This window comes from Eptatretus burgeri, chromosome 7 (assembly GCF_056783735.1).
Source record: "Eptatretus burgeri isolate ZD-2024b chromosome 7, Ebu_testis_v1, whole genome shotgun sequence".
In the NCBI taxonomy this organism is placed as follows: domain Eukaryota; kingdom Metazoa; phylum Chordata; class Myxini; order Myxiniformes; family Myxinidae; genus Eptatretus; species Eptatretus burgeri.
This window is the reverse complement of record NC_140967.1, coordinates 72,402,645-72,423,022: the sequence shown is the minus strand read 5'-3', so window position 1 is coordinate 72,423,022 and position 20,378 is coordinate 72,402,645. Positions and strand designations below refer to the sequence as shown.

Below are 20,378 nucleotides of genomic sequence, written 5' to 3'. Positions count from 1 at the left end.
TCAAACATCACAATTTACACCATTACACGCACAGTGCGGTACATGGCAAAGCTGCCTTTATATATTTGCAATGGCTAACACACCCTTTTCTACACTCACAGCGAATAAGCTCTCTGGCTGAGGTGCTAACTTCAAGCAACTTGGTCCAAAAGGGTTTCCAGTTCGCTGGATCCCACCAACCCCAATTCTCAGGAGAAGGTAAATCCATGATGGCATGCAGTGACCTCCCCCAACAAAATCCACCCTGGTAAATAGCTCTTCTGACATGTTGTTCTTGGGCTGCCCTTGTGGGAGGAATCGCATCCATAGCTCTCCCTTTCTTTGTGAACAGTTCCTGGCGTGCCTCATCAATTGTTTCAGCATTGCTTGTGCGGTCATACAAGTAAATTGTAAACTTTTCAAGCATTTTGAAGTGGTTATCGGATAGGTCATCAGTTCCTTTTGAGAGTGCTAGAAAAGTATGTCACTTCTTCACACAACCTCCACATCTCCCATGCAGTTCTCTTGCCACGGGTATAGAATGATGACACTGTATCACATCCTGTGTAGGCATGGAAGAATGGCAGTGCTTCAGATTTAAATGGTCCAAGGCACGTAATGATTTAATGGACAGTAATATATCTGAATGACTTTGCTGTTCCAAACGCAATCCATATCTTGGGTATTGAAAGTTCAACCCCTGCAGCCACAGCTAAAACAACATCTGCATCCACTGTACAGATAGCGATGTGCTTGTAGCCCTGTCGTACTGCGTCTGCAAGGTGGAGGACCATCCTCGTATCAGCTTCCTCATGATCACACGCGGATAGAAAGCTGATATCCCGTTCCCTATTGCAGAGGACACTGCGCTCATCGGTGCTTATAATTTCTTTCTCCGTGGAATGTTGTGCAACGTATCCGACCAAGAACGTATACAGCTCTTTCTTATTCTCGTCAATTCTTAGGAATTCCTGCCAATTTCCTGGTCGACGTAGGTGTGCAGCAACCCTGCGCCGGACTCCTTTACCGCGTTTCATCCTTGGCTTTCAGACTATTATCAGATAATAGGCCTTCAGACTATTATCCAGGTACTGATCGCATACGATGTCTAAGCAACTCACATTTTGGAGTTGGCGATCCAAATATGGAATGAATACCTTCAAGGCATAATCCTCAAATGTTGTAATTGCAATTGGCTTTCGGATATTCACCATTGCAGCACTATCAATAATGATAACATCAAAGTTTAGTGTGTCACAGGTAACTTCAATGCTTTTCTCAAGACACTGTATGAGATCAGACTTGCTTCCTTGCCGCAGCTTACCTAAAAAGGACAGCGCTGGTGGACATGCCTGATTTTCATGTTGAAAGAACTCACTTAGGTTTCAATCTCTAGACTGGCAAGCAATATACAGCCTTGAAAAAAGGGAGCAATCACTCTTGAGAGATGACAGTTGCACGCTTGCTTTAGACTTTTCTCTGGGAGATGGTCGGCTGAACAGAGACAATTTGTTCTTTTTGATTGGTTCTGATATTGAAGTAGACCTTTCGATAAGTCGGTCTTTCATAAAGGTTTCATACTGTTTCTGTCCTAAACCTTCTGCATTGTAGATAGCCTCCACAACAGATGAATCTGAAATATCCCTTGTATCTAATCTCATTAAATCATGGCTCATCTCTGTAAATGGATTTCCCATTTCTTCCAAGACATTACATAAATCACTGACTTGCCAAACAAAGGTTTCCTGTGTAGCTTTATTCTGCTCATGGTGTTTGGTAACAAAGCTTATTCTTTTGTTTGGCCTTTCCATGGAAGCCTCAGATTCTGCAGTTACTCTTACAATTTCTGGGCCAGCAACCATCGAACACCTCAGTGCATCTGAATTTTGAGTCAGACCTATAGCTCCTCCCTCGCTTTTGACAGTGGAATCGTTTTGCTCATGTGCCTGGTCGATTGCCATTGATGAAAACACCCTGGTTGATTTGTTCATGGTAAACTTACCATTGTTAAATTCCTCAGCTATATCTGGATGATGTTCCTCCAAACCTGCAAGATCTCTAATGTGTACCGGTAACCATCTGGCGTAGTTAATGTGATCGAAACTGAAGAACCAAGGTGCAAGTGCTGATAAACTGTCTATATACAGAGGGAAGTTTGCTGTTCGGACAGATGTGAAGTACATAGAAACAAGCATTTCAAGATGTAGTGTTGTGTGCCAGAACTGAAAAAGCACACTCTTTCTTGCGCAAGATGCACCATTTTTCAAATGAATCAGGACCCTCCTCAGTGCAGGATTCTACATAGCCACGGTAAGCTCTTTTCATCAATAGGTGCAGTGCGCTCGCAGTCACTTGATGCACATGTCTAGTTCCCGTCACATGCGACGCCTTCAGGAAAGATTCTGCTACCCCTGAGGATGCTACCTTAGCTTGCACTAAAGCCTCCACCCATCCTAAATCCTCCAGCCAGTCGTCTATAAGTTTCAGTGCAGCCATTTCAATGTGTAACCCTCCCAAAAGCACAATAAATTTGTCTTGTCTTGAATACTGGCACCACTTCTTCCTCCATCTGTGCTTCTTCAATGTATGTTATAAGTTCAGCAAGGGCAATACCATGACGTATTTCATGTTTGCTCCTTTCTTTGATTTCTTTCTGTTTTTCAGCTGTTCTGTTGTACAAACCAACAAGACACTTTGGATGATATTTCGCCTCTTGTGCGACAAGATCCCCAGCACTTAATTGCGCAAGAAGTTTTTCGTCTTGCAGGTCTATTGCACATCTTCGAGCACGGCTATCGAGACGAAATGTAGAGGCTTCACGGAGAGGTATTTGTAGTGAAGGTTTCTCACAGAAAAAACAAAGGTTCTTCGCAGCTTCACCCGGGCTGCTACTTTGTCGCATGAACATCTTGTTTGAAGATGGCTGCGGTTCCCCCTCATGCTCTGAAGATGCATGCCTCTTCGGTGCTCTACTAAGTTTTGTACAATTAAACTTCATGTAACACGATTTATGCCACTTTGCTTGGTGGCCTGCAAGAGTCTTCTCTATCCCAGATCCTTCATTGAGGTTCCCTACATCTATGGGGATGGGCAGCTCACCAATTTCACTGAAACTAATGATATTCCTTGCTAATGTGGAATACCCTTGACCAGCATTCGGTCTTTTGGATTGTGCAGGACATTGTAAAATTTCTGGGGATATCTGCTGACAAAGTACACAAATATTCCAGTCAATTTATTTTGGTGTTTCTTTACTTGCACTAATAGAAGTCATTGGGTTGAACAGTTTATGGCTTTTAGTAGACTTCATTATGTGTATATCTTCGAATATTCACACATCTGCAACTGTACAAAAATAAATTAGAAAACTGATTAAATACTACATGCATTAAAACGTATTAAAAATTCCGAACCAAATTCTCAGAGACTATCAGAGACTGTCTCTAGTTGTTCACACAGTCACATGAAATATAATGTAACTCAAAGATATCTAACACAAATTCAGAGATCTATGGCCGTAATGTTAATAATAGCTCACTTTGCATATCCCAGATGTAAAACAATTCAAAACCCAACAAAAAATTTCATTACCAAAGACTATTTGGCCATCTGAAATCACATATATTATATATAGTATAAAATTTTGTCCACCATCTTGGAAAATGGCGGCTGCAGCAAGGGGAGGCATTTTTTCAGGTGGCTCTATATCTGAAATTAATTGCATGACATAACTCTACCAGCGTGCAAAATTCCATGCTTGTACGTAAAATAGCCCAATTCTCTCAAATATCTGCCCCACTATAAGCATTCACTTTATAGCGAATTAGCGGCCTTCAAGGTCAACGTGTGGTAGCTTAAAACCTTGTACAGATTCTGAAGTACCTCACCCAAAATATGGGGCCTCTCGATGCTCCGATTCGATCATGGAAGAGTAAAGTACAAACACTTAAAGCTTATTTAAAAGATGAGCTGAGTGTGTACGTAATGAAGTTTAAAACTTTTAAAACATTTAACAAATGCTTACAGACAATCGCCAACTTCCTCTTGAAAGTCTTAGGTTGTGTATTCTGCAAACACAGATTTGCCACACAATAAACACATCATCAAAATAAAATCATCAAAATAAAAGTATATCTATATATGTATATATATATATATATATATATATATATATATATATATATATATATATATATATATATATATATATATATATATATATATATATATATATATAATATAAATGTCACAAGCAAACTACCAGCATTTGCATTAGTCATAACACATTCCATCCTTGAGTTTTGACATTTGAAAGAATGAACGCTGCCGATTGGAAAACGCACACAATTCGAAATGTGCAGTCAACTGAAAAGCATACACTTTGCATTTACAGATTTAAAAAAGAAAAATATATATATATCAATATGCTGTTTGAAATGGCAAACGGCACACAAAAAGAAATATGAATCATGAAATCGAAAATGTCAACAATTCACTAACTGCCTGTTAGTTAAAAAAAAAATATATATTAAAAAAAAAACTGCCTGTACAGACACAATCAAAACGAAATATCAAACTTTCCAAGTACCCGCACACAACACGTCGTTGGGAAGCGCGGGACTGGCACAGCACGCGCTCAGGGACGCTCACTCTAGGACACTAGCAGAGTCTGAACCGAAGGGCCTTCGGTTCAGGGCTGGACTGAGAAGGATGGACACAGCAGCAATTTTGAGAAAACAAATGTCCTTTTGAACCATGGCAAGCAGGCGTTTCTTCATTGGCTTGGGCTTGCAAGCTTGCTGTCCGGCTTTGACGTAACCACAGAAAGTGATCGATTTAAAAAACAAAATAAACATCTTCCAATGGTCTTCAGAAGCACCCCCACTGCACATCTCTTCATACTGTGGGATCGTTGTTTCACCTCCATTTCCTCTCATTGGTCTTGGAACAATCTGCATGCACAGTGGTACAACAGCTTCGCTATTTAATGATAGCTCGTGCATTATCAGGACCAAAGTCCTTGGAACATGGGTCATCGTATCCCAGGTTTTACAGCATAACCACAAAAACTTCAGAGCCTCACTCTTCTGGGTTATGATGAAGTTGTGTCCTGGTTTTTCAGCTTACAATTGTTCTGCTTTCAAAGCTCAAAGGTAACCAAAACAAACCAAGGTTTGTTCATCGGCTTCACTTTTTTTTGTTTTGGGTTTTTTTTTGTCCACATGTAGTCTTCCCAAGAAAGATTGTATTGTGACCAAATGCAGCAACAGTGCCACACGGGCCTTTTATTCGCAGCAAGTCCCATTGGGTGCAACAACTTCAGAGCAGGAGAACCTCCCAAGTATTTGGTCATCATTGCCAACGTGATTTGGCATCTTCCAGTATGACGGTTGGGGTAGGGGGTGCTTTCTCATTCGGGTTCTGTGGTAGCCTTGTGGACAAGCAGCAAGTTGTTTTTACACATGGGCATCTTGAGAAGGTTGTTGCAGCGCCTTCCTGGAGCCAAAGAAGCCTCAGCCAATCAGCAAACAGCAATGAAGGACCCCCCCAGCAGGTGTCTAGTGCACACCCTGCCCCGGTCCTGGACACCTGGGGCTGCTTCGATGATGGTGGTGGTATTTAGGTCGGGCTGACACATCAAAAGCATAAACAGCACAGGAGCCAGCGTCAAATATGGCTTATAAAAAGTCAACCAGATGTCCTTGACCGCAACCAATTTTGTAAAATGAGATGCTCATTATTTCATACAGGAAACTCCTGACTGTTCAGTAGAGAAGAAAAAAAAATTAAATGCCTTCAACATTTATAGAATAAAATATTTAACAACCAAAACAAAACGATTTTTTTTCCAAAGTTCCGATAATTTTTTGTTTTAAAAGTTTCCACAGAAACCTAAAGTGTGAAAGGATAAACTTCATGACAACGCTACACATCTTGCGTATGTAGAATTGTGAGTGAAAGAGGAAGAAAAATTGAGGATCTAAACCAATTATCAGCACTCACTCCCATTAGTTTGACTTATCCTCAAATACAAAATAACCACTGTAGTAAACACGCACGACACAGCCGCCCCACCTCATTCTTCTTTTCCTCATCGGCTCCAGGTATCGGCTCTTCAAGCATCTCTCCACCCTCACTGTCCTCTCGCTCTGCTCGCCGCTCCATGTCTACAACTATTTCTCCTTTGTCCTCGCTAGGAAAGATGAAGAGTGGGTGGGTGATGAATATGGCTCTAAGTCTTTTATGCAGTTTATCAAGAGCTGCAAAGGTATAGCTATAAGCAATGGCACATGTATGACGGACATAGAAGAACAATCAATATGAAGGTGCTTTCTCAAGGAGGGATGGGGTGGGGGGTACTAGATATGACACCTTATAATGTTTGCTCTGGTATGTTAAATGATCTTCTTTCTTCTTCTTCTTTCGGCTGCTCCCGTTAGGGGTCGCCATAGCGGATCATCCGTATGATCCGCATAGTGATTTGGCACATGTTTTACGCCGGATGCCCTTCCTGACGCAACCCTGGTCGCCTCTTACGACACAGGGATATGGTACACGTATTTTAACCAGGGTATACACCGGCCCAGTACACTGATACTCACTTTTCCAACCTCGGAAGGATGACAGGCTGAGTCAACCCCCTGGTGTATTAATTCAGTGGCCCAACGGGGCTTGAACTCAGGACCTTTTGGATCCCAAGCCGCTGCCCTAACCACTGCGCCAACACCAGGCTGGTATGTTAAATGATATAGGGTAATAAATAGATTGGATGAAAATGATTCTATCCAACTACTAAACAACAAAGCAGCAAAACGGGAGGAAGGGGGGGGGAAATAGAGGGAGAGAAGTCAGGAATCAAACCTGTTGATTTTTAAAATCAACCAATCTCTCCGATATCCTTGTCAAACCTGATGAAAACTCAATGAAGTCATTTTCCACTTCAGGCCAGAGATTCTTCTACACCACGTTTCCAGAAATAATTCACAACAGAAGTCTTTGCCATCTGTGCCAGAAAGCAACTGATACACAGCTGATTTTGTGCAAGGACACACCGATTCACAAGTTGAATTAAAAGTAATGTATTTGGAGGCAGGAACATGAACTGAATGGATTAATCGGTTATCGAATCAAAGCAGGGTGACTCAGTGCATTGTGTACTAGGACGAGGGCCGATTCAGAGGTTCTTGCACTTCAAATCAGCATTGATATGAGGATGATAACTTGTGAATGAGACACAAGAGAGGTCTAATGTCAGCTTTTTATTACTATTATCATAAATGATAGTCATAGGCGAAGGGACCAGATGGTCCACACTGCTTATCCGATCAGCAACTGCATGTTTATTTGACTGGAAACCCACCCGAGCAGTAGGTATGATGACTTTTGTAACTGTTCATTTAGGTGGTGTTTCCCCGCAAAAAAAAACATGCATTCCACCACTTGTGGACAGCCATTTTGCTTTCGTGCAGACGAGATTATACGATGTATGTATATATATATATATATATATATATATATATATATATATATATATATATATATATATATGCATATATATATATATATGCATACACACACACATATATACATATACACACACACATATATACATATACACACACACATATATACACACACACACACACACATATATACATATACACACACACATATATACACACACACACACATATATATACACACACACACACATATATATATACACACACACACACATATATATACACACACACACACATATATATACACACACACACACATATATATATACACACACACACACATATATATACACACACACACACACATATATATACACACACACACACACATATATACACACACACACACACACATATATACACACACACACATATATACACACACACACACATATATACACACACACACACACACACACACACACACACACACACACACACACACACACACACACACACACACACACACACACACACACACACACACACACACACATATATATACACACACACACACACATATATATATATATATATATATATATATATATATATATATATATATATATATATATATATATATATATATATATATATATACATACACATATATCATGTACATACTTTGTCCTCACGCTCAGTGGTTAACTCACACACCTGTGATCTTGAGTTTGAATCTCACTGGCGTCAAATATATATTTTTTTAAGATCAGTTTTATTCAACACCATGAGTAAGCGAGCTTCACATAGTTTCAAAGAAGGAGAAATATATTTAAGTTCAGCTGTCAAGTTCTTTGAGGACGACGAGTTTTTAAAATTTACATTTTGCACCATGAGCAAGCGACCTTGACAGTGTCTCAAAGCAGGAGAAAGTTATTCTTGCTGAGAACCTGTGAATGTTCATTAACCTTCACACTTTGTCTGTCCTGTGTATCAGCAACCAAAATCCTAGTTTCAAACAATAAATTTGTGCAGTCTTAGTCGTTCCAAGACCTCCACTTCACCTTCAGTTGTGTCAAGATATCGCACCTGCGATTTCACGGGTTTCCGCTAGTTATTATAATTTGCCTTCCAAAAGACTGGCAGTCTTGATAGGTTATCATCGCATTCATTTTGAAGTGATAACTGGCGATTATCATCTCATCCGATATATCCTCTTCAGGCTCGGTGGCCCACAAGGCTGCAGTGCATACTTTCCAGTCTGCCCTGTTTCTGGCTATCGGCCTGACTTCATCCCACAATCTCCATCCTATCTCTTTTCTTTATTTATCCACTGTTCTCCTCAAGGTTGTTTGAGGATGTCCCATGACAATGCTGTCATACAGTTATCATCTTTCATTCTTAGCACATGTCCAATCCATTTCAATCTTCTGGTATTCACTTTATCACTGATCTTCGCTACTTTGGTTCTTTTGAGTATTTCTTCATTTGATACGATGTATGGCCATCTGATTTTCAATATCCTACGCAGACATTTGAACATAAATACATCAATACATCAATTTTCCAATTGTCCCCTTCATTTATCTACCAAGCGGCGCATCCATATAATAGGACTCATTTGAAAAGCGAGTAAAACCGTCTTAATTTGGTTTTCAATGTGTAAATGCTTGAGCTCCATGAATTATACCATAGCTTTCCAAATTCTGTTCTGAATATTCCTCCTCCCCTCCTCGTTTGTTGACGATGACCCTGAGGTAGGTGTACTTATCAACTTCATTTAAATGCTGGTCACCAATTTGAATGCTGGTGTTGCTTTTACTACTTATCCTCAAAACCTCTGTTTTGTTCTTGTATAGATTTTGTTTGAGTCGGTTTTTGATGCAAATTTATTTATTTTTGTTACTTTCATTTGCATATTTTGCTAGCTTGATGACAAAAGGGCAATGTCGTCAGCAAAGTCCAAGTCCTCAGTTTGGTTGCAAACTGCACTCCTCTTCTGTTATCAGATTATCAGGTATCTTTCTATTAAAGATTTCTTCAAAATAGTCTCTCCACCTTTCTTTCCTGGCTCTTTCTTCTATTAGTAGATTTCCGGTCTTGTCTTTAACTGCATTCACAGCTTTGCATCTTTCATTACTGAGAGTCTTTGTAATCACGTATAGCTCTTTCATCCTCCCATTACCCACTGTTTTTTCAGCTGTTATAGCAAGGTCATCTGTCCATTTTCTTTTGTCTCTTCTCATGCTTTTCTTAACTTTTTTATGCTGATTCCTGTATTCTGTTTTCAGGTTCTGTTTGATTCTACTTGACTTTGCCTATTCCACATTGCTCTTCAATATTATTCTCTTCAACTAGTTCCCAAAACTCCTTACTGATCCATGGTTTTGGGCCCCTCTTTATGTAACCCAGCACTTCTTTTTCTGTTTCATTGTACATGCTTTCTCAAAATTCTGCCACTTTCTCTCCACTATGTCCTACAATTCCTCATAATCTTGTAACACATCATACTTGTTTCTTATCTTTAATGAGAACTGTGTTTTGATAGCTGCTTGTTGCAGTTTCATTGTATCAAATTTCTTTCTGCTCCCCTTGGCCTTCTGCTTTCTCTTTAATTTCAGTTTGATTTTTGTTCGCACTAGTTGGTGGTTGCTTGCAATATCTGCACCCCTCGTGACTCAAGTGTCCATTATCGATATCCAGACTGGGGTTGAATCTCGATCCGTCTTTAAACTGTCATCCTCGTGCTTCACAGGCAGGTTGACATCAGTGTGTGTGATGTCTCTCAGAGGGACGTTAAACCGAGTGTCTGATCTACTAGCATTAGATGGTGGATGTTAAAGGCCCCATGATGTCTTTCACGAAGAGTATGCAAGTTATCACCAGCACCCTGACCAAATCAGAAATTCTTGCTGGACTGTGGATAGCAGGTGGTTTGGTCTTTTTGGAGTTTCGTTAACACAAGGTTATACTGCTTGCCATCAGAGAACGTGGTTGCTTGTGTGGGGAACAGCTGCTGCACGATAAACAAATTGACCAGGTGGTTGGCAAGTGTCATGTGAATGGCCTTCGTATGTGAAGAGCAACTGCACATACGTATGCATTAAAGCATCTTCCATCACCGTATATGTTTGCTCAGTTGAGATGAGATAGCAGGCTCGTGAAAATATGGGATGCCTGTTCCTGGTTCTATGCTTGGAACAAAATGAGCATGATAAAAATAATAACTAGACGTGGCACTTTAAAACTGCGGGCAGTTATGACCAGGTACCAAGATACGCTGCTTCGATACAACCCCATGGGGTTATTGTGAAAGGGTGGGTGGGGAGCTATAAACCGCCCTTCCACCCCTGCTTTGATCAGACGTGTGATCCATGATGTCCTCTTTATAAACTGAATTTAGAATGGGATGAAAAAATAAATTCAATTCAAAAACATTCTAAAATGACCCAGATTCAAAATAATTATATAATTATGACTGTCAGACCATGTGACCAAGGAATATTTTTGTGAATACCCTGGTATCCCCAAGGCTTGGGTAACGTTTGTGAAGTTTCCCCTCAATCCGTCAAGCTGTTTTAAAGATTTTAAAAGGTATATTTTTTCAAAGAAATACATGGCTGCCAGACCATGTGACCTACAAGGTAAAAAAAATTACACCCTACATTCCCCGAATGCTCGTAGCTCATGTGTGTGGAGTTTCAGATCAATCTAGTAAGCTGTCCTGGGGAAGAATATTTTTAAAGCTGATGTTCAATCCAATATGGCTGCCAACTCACATGACCGATGACATTGTCAATTTAATTCTGTTCAACATTTTTTTTGCTAAACAACAATCAAAAATTTTCATACTGATCGGATAAAGCATGCAATGTATGCAATTATGACGTCATAATGAAGGCACCAATGATGTCATCGTTAGCACTCATACCCCATGGGGCGTACTTAACAAGTGCCAAGCTTAAATGTTTTTTCCATGGCGCACATTTGGAGATAAAGTGGTCCAAGCATGAACATAAAGTTTTCCTTGTTTCCAACATTGCTGCTACACCAAATGCCGTGACATCATAATTATCATTAAAAAAAATTATACGTGTAGTCGCTCCAATGGTTTAAAATATATATATTTTTCTACGTGTAGTCGCTCCAATGGTTTAAAAAAAACAAAAAAAAAACAATCACTCAAGCAGTTGCAGAGAAAATGAATTTAACAAGTCTGGAGACGGCGATGGTTCACGAGCAATGTACACTGTTCGCCTTTTTTATTTTTTGACCTTAGAGGCGATGCCACGGGCAAACAGGCGGGAATCGGGAAAACGTAAATGATGAAAGTTGTAGTACTCGAAGAGCACTACTTGCATACCAACTTTCATTCAAAACAGTTGAAAACCCTAGGAGCTCGATGCCCAATTTGATTTTTTTGACATTTTCTAAGTTTGTGACCTTGTGACCTTGACACGAAAATGAAAAAAAATAAAAATAAAAATAAAAAAAAATCGAGCTCCGTGGGGCTATGCAGGTGCCATCGGGCTAACCAAATACTGAAACCCCTGCCAGATTCAACAAACCCCCTCGGAGAAGATGTTACTTGAAATCGGCTACCCCCTAAAAACACGTTTTTTGGGGCGTGGTTCCACCCATAATGGGCGCAGCATACCCATTCTCAGGAAAACACAACTAGATCACGATATAACCTCCCACCCAAATTTTATCAGGATCGGATCAAAACCCACAGAGCTATGCTTGAGACAGACAGACAGATAGACAGACACACCCATAACGAATATAGTGGTCACTTACTGACTCGTGAACCAATAGTGGTCACTTACTGACTGACTCTTGAACCAAAAGAGAATAAACCCTGAAAACGCTGGCAGAAGGTGGGGGGATGGGGTGGGGGGATGGGGTGGGAGGATGGGGTGGGGGGATGGGGTGGGAGGATGGGGTGGGAGGATGGGGTGGGAGGATGGGGTGGGAGGATGGGGTGGGAGGATGAGGGAGAGGATGGGGTGGGAGGATGAGGGAGAGGATGGGGTATGGGGTGGGGGAATGAGGGAGGGGATGGGGGATGAGGGAGGGGATGGGGGATGAGGGTGGGGATGGGGGGATGAGGGAGGGGATGGGGGGATGAGGGAGGGGATGAGGTGGGGATGGGGTGGGGGATGAGGGAGGGGATGAGGGAGGGGATGGGGGAGGGGATGGGGGAGGGGATGGGGGAGGGGATGGGGGATGGGGGAGGGGATGGGGGATGAGGGAGGGGATGAGGGAGGGGATGAGGGAGGGGATGGGTGGGGGATGAGGGAGGGGGATGGGTGGGGATGAGGGGTGGGGGATGAGGGGGTGGGGGATGAGGGGGTGGGGGATGAGGGGGATGAGGGGTGGGGGATGAGGAGGGATGGGAGGGGTGGGGGATGAGAGGGGTGGTGGATGAGGGGTGGGGGATGAGAGGGGTGGGGGATGAGAGGGGTGGTGGATGAGGGGTGGGGGAAGAGAGGGTGGGGGATGAGAGGGTGGGGGATGAGAGGGTGGGGGATGAGAGGGTGGGGGTGAGAGGGGGATGAGGTGGGATTAGGAGGGAGTCATAGGGTGAGCGGGGAGATGAGGGGGAGATGAGGAGGAGGGAGATATGAGGGGAGGATATGAGGGGGGATATGAGGGGGATATGAGGGGGGATATGAGGGGGGATATGAGAGGGGGTATGAGGGGAGGGGATGGGGGGATGAGGGAGGGGATGAGGTGGGGATGGGGTGGGGATGGGGTGGGGGGATGAGGGAGGGGATGAGGGAGGGGATGGGTGGGGGATGAGGGAGGGGGATGGGTGGGGATGAGGGGCAGGGGGATGAGGGGTGGGGAATGAGGGGCAGGGGGATGAGGGGTGGGGATGAGGAGGGATGGGAGGGTGGGGGATGAGAGGGGTGGTGGATGAGGGGTGGGGGATGAGAGGGGTGGTGGATGAGGGGGTGGTGGATGAGGGGTGGGGGATGAGAGGGGTGGTGGATGAGGGGGTGGTGGATGAGGGGTGGGGATGAGAGGGTGGGGGATGAGGGGTGGGGGTGAGAGGGGGATGAGGTGGGATTAGGAGGGAGTCATAGGGTGAGCGGGGAGATGAGGGGGAGATGAGGAGGAGGAGGGAGATATGAGGGGGGATATGAGGGGGGATATGAGGGGGGAGATGAGGGGGAGATGAGGGGGAGATGAGGGGGGAGATGAGGGGGAGATGAGGGGGAGATGAGGGGGGAGATGAGGGGGAGATGAGGGGGGAGATGAGGGGGGAGATGAGGGGGAGATGAGGGGGGAGATGAGGGGGAGATGAGGGGGAGATGAGGGGGGAGATGAGGGGGGAGATGAGGGGGAGATGAGGGGGAGATGAGGGGGAGATGAGGGGAGATGAGGGGGAGATGGGGGAGATGGGGGGAGATGGGGGAGATGGGGGAGATGGGGGAAGATGGGGGGGAGATGGGGGAGATGGGGGGAGATGGGGGAGATGAGGGGGGAGATGAGGGGAGAGATGAGGGGGAGATGAGGGGGAGATGAGGGGGGAGATGAGGGGGGAGATGAAGGGGGAGATGAAGGGGGAGATGAAGGGGGAGATGAAGGGGGAGATGAGGGGGGAGATGAGGGGGGAGATGAGGGGGGAGATGAGGGGGGAGATGAGGGGGGAGATGAGGGGGGAGATGAGGGGGGAGATGAGGGGGGAGATGAGGGGGGATGGGGGATGAACGGGGGGATTACTGACTGACTCTTGAACCAAAAGAGAATAAACCCTGAAAACGCTGGCAGAAGGTGGGGGATGGGGTGGGGGGATGGGGTGGGAGGATGGGGTGGGGGATGGGGTGGGAACGGGAATGAGGGGGGATGGGGGATGAACGGGGGAGATGAACGGGGGAGATGAACGGGGGAGATGAACAGGGGGAGATGAACAGGGGGGAGATGAACAGGGGGGAGATGAACAGGGGGGAGATGAACAGGGGGGAGATGAACAGGGGGGAGATGAACAGGGGGGAGATGAACAGGGGGGAGATGAACAGGGGGGAGATGAACAGGGGGGGAGATGAACAGGGGGAGATGAACAGGGGGGGATGAACAGGGGGGAGATGAACAGGGGGAGATGAACAGGGGGAGATGAACAGGGGGGAGATGAACAGGGGGGGAGATGAACAGGGGGGAGATGAACAGGGGGAGATGAACAGGGGGAGATGAACAGGGGGGAGACGAGGAGGGGGAGACGAGGAGGGGGAGACGAGGAGGGGGAGACGAGGAGGGGGAGACGAGGAGGGGGGAGATGAGGGGGAGATGAGGGGGGAGTCACAGTGTGGGCGGGGGGATGAGGGGGGGTCACGGGGTTATGAGAGGGGTCACAGGGTGATGAGGGGGTCACAGAGTGATGAGGGGGGAGTCACAGGGTGAGCGGGTGAATGATGGGAGTGAGAAGTCACAGGGTGAGTAGGGGGCTGAAGGGGGAAGTCACAGGGTGAGCAGGGGGTTGAGAGGGGGAAAGTGACAGGGTGAGCGGGGAGATGAGGGGGAGTCACAGGGTGAGCGGGGAGATGAGGGGGGAGTCACAGGGTAAGCGGGGGATGAGTGGGGGGAGTTAGGGTGAGCGGGGGATGAGGGGGGAGTCACAGGGTGAGCGGGGAATGAGAGGGTGTCATAGAGTGAGCGGGAGGATGAGGGGGGGGGAGTCACGGGGTGAGCTGGGGGATGAGGGAGGGGAGAGTCACAGGGTGAGCTGGGGGATGAGGGAGGGGAGAGTGACAGGGTGAGCAGGGGAATGAGGGAGGGGGAGAAGTCACAGGGTGAGTAGGGGGATGAGGGGGGGGGGAAGGAGTCACAGGGTGAGCGGAGGAATGAGAGGGTTTCAACAGAGTGAGGGGCGGAATGTTTTAACAGAGTGAGCGGCTGGATGAGGGGGTTTTCAATAGAGTGAGCGGCGGGATGAGGGGGTTTCAACAGAGTGAGCGGCGGGATGAGGGGGGTTTCAACAGAGTGAGCGGCGGGATGAGGGGGTTTCAACAGAGTGAGCGGCGGGATGAGGGGGCTTGGTGGTGAGGGAGGGGAGGGGCGTCCGAGCGAGCGCTCGGTGGGGGGAGGGAGGGGCGTCCGAGCGAGCGCTCGGTGGGGGCGGAAAGGAGGGGCGTCCGAGCGAGCGCTCGGTGGGGGCGGAAGGGAGGGGCGTCCGAGCGAGCGCTCGGTGGGGGCGGAAGGGAGGGGCGTCCGAGCGAGCGCTCGGTGGGGGCGGAAGGGAGGGGCGTCCGAGCGAGCGCTCGGTGGGGGTGGAAGGGAGGGGGCGTCCGAGTTAGCGGTGGGGGGTGTCCAAGTGAGTGGGAGGGGAGGGGTCACGAGACGATTGGGGGTGGAGGGGGTGTCCGAGTGAGCGGTGGGGGGTGTCCGAGTGAGCGGTGGGGGGTGTCCGAGTGAGCGGTGGGGGTGTCCCAGTGAGCGGTGGGGGGTGTCCCAGTGAGCGGTGGGGGTGTCCCAGTGAGCGGTGGGGGGGGAGGGGTGTCCGAGTGAGCGGTGGGGGGAGGGGTGTCCGAGTGAGCGGTGGGGGGGAGGGGGTGTCCGAGTGAGCGGTGGGGGGAGGGGGTGTCCGAGTGAGCGGTGGGGGGAGGGGTGTCCGAGTGAGCGGTGGGGGAGGGGGTGTCCGAGTGAGCGGTGGGGGGAGGGGGTGTCCGAGTGAGCGGTGGGGGAGGGGGTGTCCGAGTGAGCGGTGGGGGGAGGGGGTGTCCGAGTGAGCGGTGGGGGGAGGGGTGTCCGAGTGAGCGGTGGGGGGGAGGGGTGTCCGAGTGAGCGGTGGGGGAGGGGGTGTCCGAGTGAGCGGTGGGGGGAGGGGGTGTCCGAGTGAGCGGTGGGGGAGGGGGTGTCCGAGTGAGCGGTGGGGGAGGGGGTGTCCGAGTGAGCGGTGGGGGAGGGGGTGTCCGAGTGAGCGGTGGGGGAGGGGGTGTCCGAGTGAGCGGTGGGGGGAGGGGGTGTCCGAGTGAGCGGTGGGGGGAGGGGGTGTCCGAGTGAGCGGTGGGGGAGGGGGTGTCCGAGTGAGCGGTGGGGGGAGGGGGTGTCCGAGTGAGCGGTGGGGGGAGGGGTGTCCGAGTGAGCGGTGGGGGGAGGGGGTGTCCGAGTGAGCGGTGGGGGGAGGGGTGTCCGAGTGAGCGGTGGGGGGAGGGGGTGTCCGAGTGAGCGGTGGGGGGAGGGGTGTCCGAGTGAGCGGTGGGGGAGGGGGTGTCCGAGTGAGCGGTGGGGGGAGGGGTGTCCGAGTGAGCCATGGGGGGAGGGGGTGTCCGAGTGAGCGGTGGGGGGAGGGGGTGTCCGAGTGAGCGGTGGGGGGAGGGTGTGTCCGAGTGAGCGGTGGGGGTGAAGGGGGTGTTGGTTGGAAAAAACAAAAACAAAAACAAGAGGTTGGAAAGTTGCAGGACATGAGAAAAACAAAGTAAAGGCAGGGCGTGGGAGCATGGAATGGACAGCGGATGAGAGGGAGAAGGGTGAGGTTGGAAAAGACAGTAGATTAAGAGGGTCAGAGAACAGGCCACAAAAGTGGAGGGAGACAAAAAGGGTACAGCTTTGAAAATGGAAAACTGTGGAAGAAAGGAGAGGGAAACAGGTATGAGATGGCCAAAGGAGATGTGAGGAACGAATCATTGGGGTGGGAGGTTGAAGAATCTGAAACAACAACGTAATGGAAAGGGGGGGGGAGAGACAGTTGTGTATCAGAACAGACAAAGAGAATAAGTGATGGAAAGGAGAGAACAAAGTGGGGGGGGGGGTTGAGGTGTTGTGCGTTCTCGAAGTTAGCAAAAGCAAAAGTGTGACATGGGATCGAACAATGGGGGGAGAGGACGCGGTACCGGGAGGGGGGGAGAGGTATAGAGAAGGGAGGGGGGGCGTAACGAGTTAGAGCAAGGCGTTGGTGGGTGGGACGGTGGTACAATTAGTGTTCTCTGAACCCACACAACGACGAAAGAGGTGTGGAAGGAAGAGAATTTTTTTTTCAAGCGCAGTGAAAAATGGCAAAGAAGATCCAATCTCCATTCTTGCACAGGACAGGTACGAAAACAAAATGACGCTTATTATTCAGGTTTGGGAGTTAAAACTTGTAAACCCACCGTCATTATCACGTAAACAATATCGAACGCAATCCTTTTGTAAACACGGTAAAGATAAACGTTCAGAACATTGAGGTGAGGCGCACGTCCAATACCAGGCACGTGCGACCTTCGCCTCCTCCTCTACCCTACCTTGCAGCAATCATTTTGGCCACGATTTGCACTTCCCAGCGGCTTGGAAGGGCTGTGGGGACGCAGCAACTGACGCCAAGAGGTTGAAGAGAAGGACACTTCGAATGGGTCGAGCTGACTTGATCATAAAGGCCGGTCCGCCATGTTGCCCACTTACCATCTGCCCGGAGAAGGACCCCGCAGAAGGCGCCAGGGCTGGCCAAGGCGCTGCCGGCACCGAATTAAACATTTCATTCAAACACGACAGTGAGCACAGACGGCGAAACGTCGAGGATTTTTCCTCATCTCAATAAAGAACAACGTTATTGTTTTTAAAATTCGTATTTTGTCACGTTTCTCGGAAATATCGTCTGAGAATGCAACAGTAAAACACAACAGTAAACTGGCATCTCTGAAGACTTCCCGGGCCTTCAGGGCCCAATATGGCACTCTGCTTCCAATGATGAGCCAGTCCGAAACAGAAGAGACCAAGCACATGGTGGTGGCACGTCAGGACGATGGCCATTCAAAACGAGCTTGCATCGTCATTAAAAAAAAAACCAAAAGGAAAACGAGGGTTCTTTAAAAAAAAAAAAATTAACAGTGAGAATCATTGCAGGTTATCTTAATTCGGATTGTTTATCGGAGATGGCAAAACTATTATTCACAACAATGCAAGAAAAACACGAAAATGCCTTCCACGTTGTGCTTCTCAAATGATACATTGCACCACTCAAGTTTAACAACAATGGTTTGAAGATTTTTGTTTTCCCATTCATTGATTGCATACTTGCAAAGGTAGCAACGCCGATCCCTCCTGCCACACCACCACCTCGACCCTTCCCAACTCTCATCCCACCCAACCCCCTCCTTCTGGACACCCACCCCACCACCGCATCCCACCTCGACCCTTCCCAACGCCTATCCCTCCCATCCCAACCCACCCCCGGCTTCTGGACTCCCACCCCACCACCGCATCCCACCTCGACCCTTCCCAACTCCTATCCCACCCAACGCCCTCCTGGACACCCACCCCACCACCGCATCCCACCTCGACCCTTCCCAACTCCCATCCCACCCAACCCCTCCTTCTGGACACCCACCCCACCACCGCGACCCTTCCCAACTCCTATCCCACCCAACCCCTCCTTCTGGACTCCCACCCCACCACCACATCCCACCTCGACCCTTCCCAACTCCTATCCCTCCCATCCCAACCCACCCCTCCTTCTGGACTCCCACCCCACCACCTCGACCCTTCCCAACTCCCATCCCACCCAACCACCTCCTTCTGGACTCCCACCCCACCACCGCATCCCACCTCGACCCTTCCCAACTCCCATCCCACCCAACCCCCTCCTTCTGGACTCCCACCCCACCACCGCATCCCACCTCGACCCTTCCCAACTCCTATCCCACCCAACCCCCTCCTTCTGGACTCCCATCCCTTCCCCACAAGTGCTGCTCGTATGTTCATAAATTATGAATTGTGAGAAACTGACTGTTTCAAAGCCCGAGTAAGATGGAGCGTGGTGAAAAATGGGATCCAAAAAGTTTGTTTCTGATTAACCTTGAGAGCTTAGAGGAGAAGCTTTATAAACAAACAGCCAACCAAACAAACGTCTCATTCACTTCAACAAAGAATACGAGCAAATACCACCCCGCCTCACTGACGGGAAAACTGAGAGGGGGGGGACAGGAAAAGAGAGAGAGAGAGAGAGAGAGAGAGAGAGAGAGAGAGAGAGAGAGAGAGAGAGAGAGAGAGAGAGAGAGAGAGAGAGAGAGAGAGAGAGAGAGAGAGAGAGAGAGAGAGAGAGAGAGAGAGAGAGAGAGAGAGAGAGAGAGAGAGAGAGAGAGAGAGAGAGAGAGAGAGAGAGAGAGAGACGTGGGAGGGGGACAGGGAGGGAGAGAGACGTGGGAGGGGGACAGGGAGGGAGAGAGACGTGGGAGGGGGACAGGGAGGGAGAGAGGGCGGAACAGGAAGGGAGAGAGGGGGGAGAGAGAGAGAGAGACGTGGGAGGGGGACAGGGAGGGAGAGAGATGTGGGAGGGGGACAGGGAGGGAGAGAGATGTGGGAGGGGGACAGGAAGGGAGAGAGGGGGGACAGGAAGGGAGAAAGGGGGGGGGAGAAAGAGAGAGAGACGTGGGAGGGGGACAAGGAGGGAGAGAGATGTGGGAGGGGGATAGGGAGGGAGAGAGACGTGGGAGGGGGACATGGAGGGAGGGGGACAGGGAGGGGGACAGGAAGGGAGAGAGGGGGGACAGGAAGGGAGAGAGGGGGACAGGAAGGGAGAGAGTGGGGAGAGGGGGAGAGGGGGAGAGAGAGAGAGAGAGAGAGAGAGAGAGAGAGAGAGAGAGAGAGAGAGAGAGAGAGAGAGAGAGAGAGAGAGAGAGAGAGAGAGAGAGAGAGAGAGAGAGAGAGAGAGAGAGAGAGAGAGAGAGAGAGAGAGAGAGAGAGAGAGAGAGAGAGAGAGAGAGAGAGAAAGAGAGAAAGAGAGAAAGAGAGAAAGAGAGAAAGAGAGAAAGAGAGAAAGAGAGAAAGAGAGAAAGAGAGAAAGAGAGAAAGAGAGAAAGAGAGAAAGAGAGAGAGAGAGAGAGAGAGAGAGAGAGAGAGAGAGAGAGAGAGAGAGAGAGAGAGAGAGGGGGAGAGGGGAGAAGAGAGAGAGAGAGAGAGAGAGAGAGAGAGAGAGAGAGAGAGAGAGAGAGAGAGAGAGAGAGAGAGAGAGAGAGA

At 48.2% G+C, this 20,378-nt stretch overlaps 1 protein-coding gene across 7 annotated transcripts in view; it reads right to left on the bottom strand.

Moving 5' to 3' along the window:
* The window catches only part of LOC147023526 (uncharacterized), a 198,195-nt gene that overhangs the window by 42,093 nt on the left and 135,724 nt on the right, over positions 1-20,378 (bottom strand). For 6 of the 7 annotated variants that reach the window (XM_085889017.1, XM_085889020.1, XM_085889018.1 and 3 more), the window contains 2 exons: positions 6,055-6,172; positions 4,004-4,046 (listed from right to left, as the gene is read on the bottom strand). In XM_085889017.1, the coding sequence (XP_085745143.1) occupies positions 4,004-4,046; positions 6,055-6,172 (161 nt within the window). Of the gene's footprint in view, positions 1-4,003; positions 4,047-4,567; positions 5,609-6,054; positions 6,173-20,378 lie in introns of all 7 variants that reach the window. The other variant, XR_015060247.1, reaches the window with a different exon arrangement.